Genomic DNA, 10,227 nt, shown 5'->3' with positions numbered 1-10,227 from the left:
GAGAGAGGGAGAGAGGAAGAGAGGAAGAGAGGGAGAGAGGGAGAGAGGGAGAGAGGGAGAGAGGAAGAGAGGGAGAGAGGGAGAGAGGAAGAGAGAGAGAGAGGGAGAGAGGGAGAGAGGAAGAGAGGAAGAGAGGGGGAGAGGTAAGAGGGAGAGAGGGAGAGAGGAAGAGAGGGAGAGAGGAAGAGAGGGAGAGAGGGAGAGAGGGAGAGAGGGAGAGGAAGAGAGGGAGAGAGGGAGAGGGGAAGAGAGGGAGAGAGGGAGAGAGGAAGACAGGGAGAGAGGAAGAGAGGGAGAGAGGAAGAGAGGGAGAGAGGAAGAGAGGAAGAGAGGGAGAGAGGTTGTTTTAGGAGATACAGGCTAGTCTGGATAATGAATGGCGCTTGAGATTAACACTTGTCTGGCAATGGTTCGTGAAATCACAGAGCCAGCTGATCACATTGTCCAGTGGCCTGCTAGGCCTGTGCTTTCAAAAGACTTTCTTTTCACTTTCAAAAGACATTCTTTTGACACTCTTCTTCATGCAACATGCATTTTCTCCATACAGTCCTTGAAAAGTCCTTAAATTAGAATAATGCCCATGGCTGTGACTGACTCCAGTGCCCAACCATAATCTAGCGCCAAGTACTGAATAGGCTTTTACTTATTTTTTTTACTTTAACATATTTCTTTTTCCCACCAAAGCCGTTTCCAGGACGGGCCGTATGTGATTCCTTGCATGTGGGCGCTCTTTTTGCCATAAAAGCCAGATTACAGTAGGTTGTCAAGTTTGTTAAGACTCACATACTGAATTGCAAGTGGGAGTTCTCTCACCTCAGTGGTGGCGTTGGCACAAGGCCAATTCGCCGTTTAATTTATTTTGTGCACCTTAAAATTGTATGTTGATGGCAGGTGTAAAATCGCACATCGATTAAAGGTCTATATAAATCAACCAGTTACAAAGTGGTTTAATTGACTGTAGGATACATAATTGTTGTTGTGCTAGCAATGAGAATTAGGTTCTGTTTCAAGTATCGTGAAGGAGTCGGTCTATCAAAAATGCATTTTCATATGGAGGTGAAGTTCCCCAAAAAATGACCCCCCCCCCCCCCCCCCCCCCCCAAAAAAAAAGCATGGCGGTTATACGGGGGGTGATGAAAAAAATTGATTCATGTAAGAATCACGATTCTATTCTCGACAATTAAAGATCGATTCACAAATTCCACTTAATTTCTTTTTTTTAATAAAATAAAATAAAAAAAATAAAAAATTCTCTTTGCTTTCCCAGGATCCCGGTTTCCCAACCAGCAACCCTAATCACTACCGATTCCCACCCCTAGGTTATACTATGTTGAGAAAGTGCCTTTCAAACAAGACAGTCTAGTTCATATGACATGGAAGTATGTGTAAATAACATACTGTATGCAAAGATGAAGAAGAAGAAGAAGAAGGCCTTATCTATCATCTATCAACTGACACTCCAACACACGCATGCAATGGGCAACACACACACACACACACACACACACACACACACACACACACACACACACACACACCACACACACACACACACACACCACACACACACACACACACATACACACACACACACACACGGCTTCCGCCAATGAAATTGCGCCCTGCATTTAAACCATCCATTCGACCTTCCCTCAAGGGCACCCCAATGATAAGCATGGACCTATTATACTATAATGTTCTTGTTTTCCATAAAAATCCACAGACACAATTTATGCCAGTGGTTTGATCCAGTGACTTGACTCTGTCCAGCCACACGAAGGGAAGAAGTGGACTGGTAATGGCCTTACCGTGTCACACAGTGGAAACTATGCCAGAGGATAAGGGGTTGGGGAGGGAAGCAGATTTGTTTGTGGGAAACATTTCTGTTCCTCCACGAACACTAAGAGTGTGTAGTCTGTTTAGCTTCAGAGATGACACATCAGGGTCATGACCTAGGCACGGTTTCAAACCAACACACACATGTTGTTTAAGGCTTCAGGCCATATAAACTTAATTGTTTAACGGATGCACTGCTTCACAAAATTCTCATCAGCAAAATAAGGTGTCCTGGATACTGAGCCGGTGGGAACATTGCGATCTTAAGAGAAAAGAAGACAACATTTTACCCTGCCAAAAATCACCAATTTCTGGCATTTCAATAGTTCACATTGGGGATAAAAAGCAGGAACCACTCTTTCCAAATCCAAAGGAATTGGGTGACGTTATGGCCAAAGAGCTCAGGAGTCTGATGATCTGGCTGATTGGGCACCCACATTATTAGAAAACAAATCTGTTACCCTAGCCTGATATAAGACAGAACTGTCAACTTACACTTGACTTGTCTGTTGAGAACTTCAGTCTGACATTGCTTCCACTCTAACTGACTTCCATGGGGGAGGGAGATGGAACCAAGTAACTACTTTGTTTCTACTGCCAACTACTACCAATCTTCCTCCTCTCAAGTAATCTGAGTTCACAGAAGCTCTCTGGCACTATATTATGAGTCCCAGTCCCAGCTTGCTGTGAACGACAGTATTGTAGGCTAGTTAGCTAGCTAGTTTACATAACTCTAGGTAAGGATATTGTGATAGCAAGATGGTGTCCCCCAATTCATTTTGCAGTTTGTTTGTTGTTGTTGAAACATTGTAGCAAGGGGGCATCTTGGAATGCCAACACCATCATCAATGAGTTTGTGGGGATACTGCTGCTCTCTAGAAAGTGCAGCCACATTATTACACGTGGCTAGAAAGCTCGCCAGCCATCTCATTAACATGTGGCGCTGTAATAATTCAAACAGTTGTAAAGAGACTTACTCATGGTATATCATGAATATTTGAATATATATATATATGAATATGCAACGTATGAATGTGAATGAATGTTGGTGGTGGTTGGAGCTGATTGGCAGCCACGCTTCTGTCAGTCTGCCCCAGGGCAGCTGTGGCTACAGATGTAGCTTACCACCACCGGTATGACTGTGTCTGAATGAATACTGGACTCTGTAAAGCGCTCTGGGTATCATGAAGGGCGCTATATAAAACTTGATATACAACGGCTCCAAACTAATCAGACTGCGGGTCGTAACTATCCATTGTGTAAAGATGTATATGAATGAATGGTGTGGGTGGGTACGGGTCTGACTCACTCCTCCAGGAAGTGCTGCTGTGGTCCGATGACGGAGCCCGGACGGCAGATCCTGATCCAGCCAATGGTCTCCGCTGCCGTGAACCGGTAGTGCTTCATTAGGTAACAGCCAATCAGGGTGCCGGTTCGGCCGAGGCCCGCTAATGACGAGAACATAAAAGTAGAGAAATAAAGAAAACAGTGAAAACCTAGATTTGTGGAAATGAGGGAATGGACATCAGACAGGAACAGGGTGAAATTAAGAGAGCAAGAAAGAGTGAAGAACATAAGATGAGCGATAAAGGAAGAGACGAGGAGAGGCTTTTCCGTCGCAACAGTTCCATCTTAACCTGTCCATGATTGTTCACATCTTCAGACAGAAGTGCTGTACTAAGGGCTTGTGTTGCGCTATACTGCCCTCTGGTGGAGAGCCTTTGCTCTGCCTTGTTGTCTCCATGTTATGCACCATGCTGGACAGCAAATTCCTAGTATGTTGAAAAACTACAATGACAATAAAACAAATTCTGATTCCTATAGTAGCATTGGAAAAGGAATATTGGACTAAATGTACAAACACAGTCTATATTAAAGTAACAGTGGTAGCAATTCAAATAATACCAAAGCTTTAAGTTGTCTTTCCCAAAGATGTATTTTAACATAAACACAAAATAAGTCATTTTAAAATTTGAGTGAACTCATTCACAACATTATGCTGAAATGTTAATATAATTTATCTTTACTTTTACTTCTCTATAGCAGAATTAGCACAGTGCATACTGACTCCCCTAGGTTCAGTAACAGTATTGTCTCGGGGGTGACTGGTTCTGTGTGGAGAAGAAAAACGTTTTTGCACATCTGACGGGCAGGTGCGTAGGAGAAACTCACAAGGACTGAATAAAGAAAAAAGATCACGCACATTGTCCTCTTCACTTGCAGCAATGTTAATGAACGTTTTGGCACTAGGCCATCATCATCAGGTTCAAATTACAAGAAATCCAGGGCTCTTAAATATAGATTAGTCGGGACCAATACTGACCAATGGACGAACAATTGATGATGACATCACAATATTCTAATCTCAGGTCACAGAAATACATATATACAAATACAATCAAGTCACAGATATACATATATACCATCATGAATGAATTTACATATATATATATCATATATATACAATCAATCCATCAGTGTCAGATTACCACACAGCGGAGGTGACCTTGACATGTTGTTAAAAAGGCATTTTGGATATTTACCTGGCAAACTTTCTCTCCCAGGGGTCTAAATGCTGAATTACTTCTTAATGTGATGCTGTGATGTTTTACTAGGTGGCGCTGTTCTCTCCCCCTCTCTTCCTACTCAGGGACCTCAATCCAGGAGTCAGAATTGGCTACAATTAGATTCACCCCCCCCCCCTTCTCTGTTCCACCCATTCCCTATGTTGACAGATTTTCATATAAAGCACCTTTGATATATATATATGTAATTTCATTCATGATGGTATATATGTATATCTGTGACTTGATTGTATTGATGGATTGATTGTATATATGTATTTATGTGACCTGAGATTAGAATATTGTGATGTCATCATCAGTTGTTCGTCCATTGGTCAGTATGGGCCGTCTATATTTAAGAGCCTTGAATTCTATGTTCTTGTCATTTGAACCTGATAATGGCCTAGTGCCGAAACGTTGTTCATTAAAAGTGAAGAGGATAATGTGCAGGAGCGTTTTTCTTTATTCAGTCTGAGGTAGTAACAGTATTGTCTGGGGGTGACTGGTCCTGAGTGGCTCAGTCTTAGGTAGTAACAGTGGCTCAGTCTTAGGTAGTAACAGTGGCTCAGTCTTAGGTAGTAACAGTGGCTCAGTCTTAGGTAGTAACAGTGGCTCAGTCTTAGGTAGTAACAGTGGCTCAGTCTTAGGTAGTAACAGTGGCTCAGTCTGAGGTAGTAACAGTATTGTTTGGGAGTGACCGGTCCTGAGTGGCTCAGTCTTAAGTAGTAACAGTATTGTCTGGGAGTGACCGGTCCTGTGTGGCTCAGTCTTAGGTAGTGACCGGTCCTGTGTGCTCACCCTTGCAGTGGACAGCCAGCGCCCCATCCGTGCTCTCACTGATATGTAGGAAGCGGCGTGTGATCATGTCGCTGGGCGTGCTGCCGTCCACGAAGAACAAGTCACAGTGGTCGAAACCAGCGTCTGTGAAGCGCTTGGCGTCGTAGATCTTCTTGTTGAGCCGGACCACCGTGGTCACATTGTGTTTCCTGAAGTAGGGGAAGTAGGCCTCGGGCGCATGGAGCGGGTAGCCTAGAGGTGTGGAGGTACAAAGAAAAAGACTGTCTGACAAGGCTATTCTGATTAGACTGTGGGATATCAGTCTCCTTTTCAACTTAAATACACCTCAAAATGTGAATACCCTGATAACGGTACTCAAGGTGGACGAAAAGTACAAATGTTTTCATCAATAGATGTATATAAACACAGCATAGCACATCTTTACAAAAAAAAAACATTCTGATGTGAATAGTGACCAAGTTACACTTCACAAGTCCAACGATGCTTGTCTCTACTACAGCTTTGTAAACAGAGAACTTGATTCAGCATTTATCTCACCGTTTTCTATTTTGCTTTTGGGGTGGGGTCCACTGAAGGCCAGAAACTTCCCTGGAACAACCCAGTTGAAGTCTCCATTTTCAACTCGCTGAAAGGGAGGTGGTAGAAGTTGCAGTCAATTAGGAAACGGAACGTAAATATTAGAGAATTGTACTTGAAAGAAAATCTAAGATTTATTGAGCTTCAACTGTGACAGTGCAACTAACGCTGTTGACAGTGCCAACAGTGTTAGTTGCAAGTTATCCTAAATAACATAAGAACTACCGGTATGTTCTACATACTGATATTTATGCAGCAGCGGTCATTTGACTGTTAACAGTTTACTTAAAAAAAAAAAAAAAGAAGAAAAAAAAAGGAGAAAAAAAAAAAAAAGAAAAGAAAAAAAAAAACACTTCTTTTTTTTCTTTTTCTATTAAAACTGTACCTCATAGTGCTCGTACTCGTCTACGTCAAAGGTCTCAAAGTCGAAGAATCCATGCTGCAGCGCCTGTAATAGAGAGCAGTGTGTGACCTTGCTGCAGAGTGCGCCATTCACACGCCGTCAGAATGGAATCCCAGCAGCGCTGCAGTATTGGACCGTTTCCCAGCATCCCAGGCTGGTTTCCTGTTCCTGGTGCAGCTGTGGCGAGAGGGCAGAGACATTCCAGCACACCAGGAAGTGCTGCAGCCAGAGTCCAACGCCACCGTCATCCAGCTGCCACACGTCACCCAGTACTGCCTGGAAGGTGCTTGTTTACATTCACACAGACAGGTGCTACACTACGGATGCAGCAGAGCTGAGGAGCACCAGGAGTACAGACATACCGCCTGTAGGGCTGGGTATCGAGTCGAATTTCAAGAATCGATTCGATTCCGATTCACAAGGTTCAGAATCGATTATCACAATTCGATTCGATTCAATATCGATTCGGTTAGTGTTACTAAAACCTGTTTGTTTTTTTTAGCTCTAACCTTAATTACATGACTGCCAAGTTATGCAACACATCAATACTAGGGCTGGGTATCGATACTGATTTCCAAAAATGAATGAATGAATGAATCATTGAATTAATTAATGAACTATTCATTTATTCATTCATTCATTAAATAAAAGATCGATTTTGGGATTCATGAATCGATTCAGAATTATTTGATTCAGAATCGATTCACAATCAATGAATCGATTTTTTAAACACAGCCCTAACTGCCTGTATGTGGGACATGCTGCCATACGAGTCATGCCAAGAGTTTTTTTGGCATGACAACTCTACAGTTTTGTCATGTAACTGTACATTTACCCAAAACACCTTTTCTGCTGGTGTCTTTGTTCCAGCTCATGAACAGGGGTAGCCATACATACAGTATCTCCAGGATCAACAGGTAGGGTTTAGGACCAGTACTCTAGCAGGCTAACAGTCTCACTTTCACTACAGAGAGACCAGTTTGGCGTGAGAACGAAAGATCAGGTGAAATGTACGTGTTCAACTCCCTTCGAGCTCGAGAGTGGTGGTGCAGTTTATAATTGTTTTAGATGGTAAACATCTGTATGTAAACCAGGTAAATAAATAACACTATTATAGTCATGACCGAAAGAACGAGATCACGGATACAAGCGGCCAAAATTAGTTTTCTCCGGAGGGTGGCTGGGGTCTCCCTGAGAGATCGGGTGAGAAGTTCAGTCATCCGGGAGAGACTCGGAGTAGAGCCGCTGCTCCTTTGCGTCGAAAGGAGCCAGTTGAGGTGGTTCGGGCATCTAGTGAGGATGCCTCCTGGGCGCCTCCCTAGGGAGGTGTTCCAGGCGTGTCCGGCTGGGAGGAAGCCGCGGGGTAGACCCAGGACCAGGTGGGAGGAGGCCGCGGGGTAGACCCAGGACTAGGTGGGGGACTACATCTCCGCACTGGCCTGTGAGCGGCTAAAGATTCCCCAGGCAGAGCTGGTTGATGCTGCTAGGGAAAGGGATGTCTGGGGCTCCCTGCTGGAGCTGCTGCCTCTAAGACCCGACCCCGGATAAGCAGATGAAGATGGATGGGTGGATATTATAGCACCATCATGTGGTTGATGTGAAAGGTGCTCTTAAGCACCTACTGCATTTTAGATTGCTATTCTTGCACTTTCCCTTCAGCACTAGATTATGCTCTTAGTCACCTGTTTTATAAAGGAGATGCACTTGTGAGTTCTGGCAAGTAGTAGTACATTTCCTATGTAGGCTTTTCTCACGTTAAATGCAATTATTGTTAGTTGCTTTGGATAAAAGCATCTGCTAAATGACTGCAGTGTCATGTAAAATGTGCGTGATTGGTCCCTAACCATTCAAAGACAGGCCACACACAACCTAACAAAATCTAGGAGCATCACATGTTGACCAAGACTTCCCAATGTAACACAAACTGAGTCAGTATCCTGAACCACATGGCTGCCATGACAGTTCAAATGTTGTGTTATGAGTGTTTCCCAAGATTCAGGGAATCATGATTTATAGTCATGCTGAGTCAGCTCTCACTTACTCGCTCGCTCGCTCGCACGCACGCACGCACGCACGCACGCACGCACGCACGCACGCACGCACGCACGCACGCACGCACGCACGCGCGCACGCACACACACACACACACACACACACACACACACACACACACACACACACACACACACACACACACACACACACACCACTGTGGCTTTCCTGACAAAGGCCTGTGATATTTGGGGCAATGGTGTCATACCCATAGCAGTGACGGACTGATTAAAAGGACGTGGGTGTGTCCAGCTCCACAGCCTGTACAGGTCATTCTCTATGGGACAATCAAGGATGCCGTTTGCTGATCAGCGCAATCGCTATTACACTGAGGTCAAAGTGTTGGCTAGTTTCCGACGGTCAGTGAAGTCCTAAAATATAGGCCTACCAAAGACCTTTGACCAGCCAGGCCCATACACTGGAAAAAAAACAACTGAGAAATATCACATACATTTCATTGCACCTGGTAGGTTTGAATGGGAGGTGAATGGGATGGTGAATGGGTTTGAATGGGAGGTGAGGGCGAGGCCAAGGAGACACACACACACTTAATCATCTCCATCTCAAAGTATGACCAGAGCGCCTGGAACAACAATGCTGCAGAAGTAACACACAAGAACCTCTCAGTGACACACAAGAACCTCTCAGTGACACACGAGAACCTCTCAGCGACACACAAGAACCTCTCAGTGACACACAAGAACCTCTCAGCGACACACAGGAACCTCTCAGGGACACACGAGAACCTCTCAGTGACACACGAGAACCTCTCAGCGACACACAAGAACCTCTCAGTGACACACGAGAACCTCTCAGCGACACACAGGAACCTCTCAGGGACACACGAGAACCTCTCAGTGACACACAAGAACCTCTCAGTGACACACAAGAACCTCTCAGCGACACACAAGAACCTCTCAGTGACACACAAGAAACCTCTCAGCGACACACAAGAACCTCTCAGTGACACACAAGAACCTCTCAGCGACACACAAGAACCTCTCAGTGACACACAAGAACCTCTCAGCGACACACGAGAACCTCTCAGTGACACACAAGAACCTCTCAGTGACACACAAGAACCTCTCAGCGACACACAAGAACCTCTCAGTGACACACGAGAACCTCTCAGCGACACACAAGAACCTCTCAGCGACACACAAGAACCTCTCAGCGACACACAAGAACCCCCCCACACCAGCTGCACCGGCCTCCGTACAGACCCCCACCACACGGACTCAGCTACCGCAGGTCTGATGGGGGTGGGAGACACAGGGAGTACACTCTTCAAACACCCCAATCAAGATCACTCCCTATCAGGCCAAATATAGAGTTGTGTTATCTCAGATTACGGTGGGCGGACGCTGTAATCATACTGGCCAGGGTGGGTCTGTACATCTATCCAGGGTTTGGTTTCTCTGGCGGTTATTAATAGAGGGCGTTTTGACACAACCTGTAGAACGTGTGACATACTGAACACTATAGAAACCTGCCTTGTCAAACGGGCCAGTTAATCAGCCTGGCTGCTCCTCCCTCCACGCCCAGCGTAGCACAGACATGAGGTCACTTTTCACTCACAAGATCAGGTCACTTTTCACTCACAAGATAATTGGTGTCCTTCGAAGTAGGAAGGCTATGCTAATTGTTGGTATTATTAGCCTTCATCTTGGAAGGGTCAAATAACTCATTAAGTCGATGGTCGAGAATGCTATAAATTACCATGTTATAACTACATATAGACAAGTAATAATGCCAGAAACAATGGCCATCCATAGGGGGCACTACAATATCAATTCAAAAAGCACATTTCAAAATGCTGGAATTTCCACCCTTATGACTTAAAGAATCATAACATCCAGTGTTCATGCGCCGTTTCATATGAACATTGCTGATCTGTGACATACCTACAGAGGGCACTTCATGGTCATTCTGGTAAAAGCCAGGGATTTTTTCGGGGAATGTCACGCAGACACAGACGCCGTTAGAGCGTCAGAACTG

At 44.7% G+C, this 10,227-nt stretch overlaps 1 protein-coding gene across 2 annotated transcripts in view; it reads right to left on the bottom strand.

Moving 5' to 3' along the window:
- The window catches only part of cdc14ab (cell division cycle 14Ab), a 37,430-nt gene that overhangs the window by 9,744 nt on the left and 17,459 nt on the right, over positions 1-10,227 (bottom strand). For both annotated transcript variants that reach the window (XM_084444751.1, XM_084444752.1), the window contains exons 7-10: positions 6,160-6,222; positions 5,736-5,823; positions 5,199-5,429; positions 3,146-3,284 (exon numbers count right to left, since the gene is read on the bottom strand). In XM_084444751.1, the coding sequence (XP_084300877.1) occupies positions 3,146-3,284; positions 5,199-5,429; positions 5,736-5,823; positions 6,160-6,222 (521 nt within the window). The remainder of the gene's footprint in view (positions 1-3,145; positions 3,285-5,198; positions 5,430-5,735; positions 5,824-6,159; positions 6,223-10,227) is intronic.

This window comes from Borostomias antarcticus, assembly GCF_949987555.1.
Source record: "Borostomias antarcticus genome assembly, chromosome: 10".
NCBI lineage: Eukaryota > Metazoa > Chordata > Actinopteri > Stomiiformes > Stomiidae > Borostomias > Borostomias antarcticus.
The sequence above is the reverse complement of the archived record's forward strand: the minus strand, read 5'-3'. Positions and strand labels throughout refer to the sequence as shown.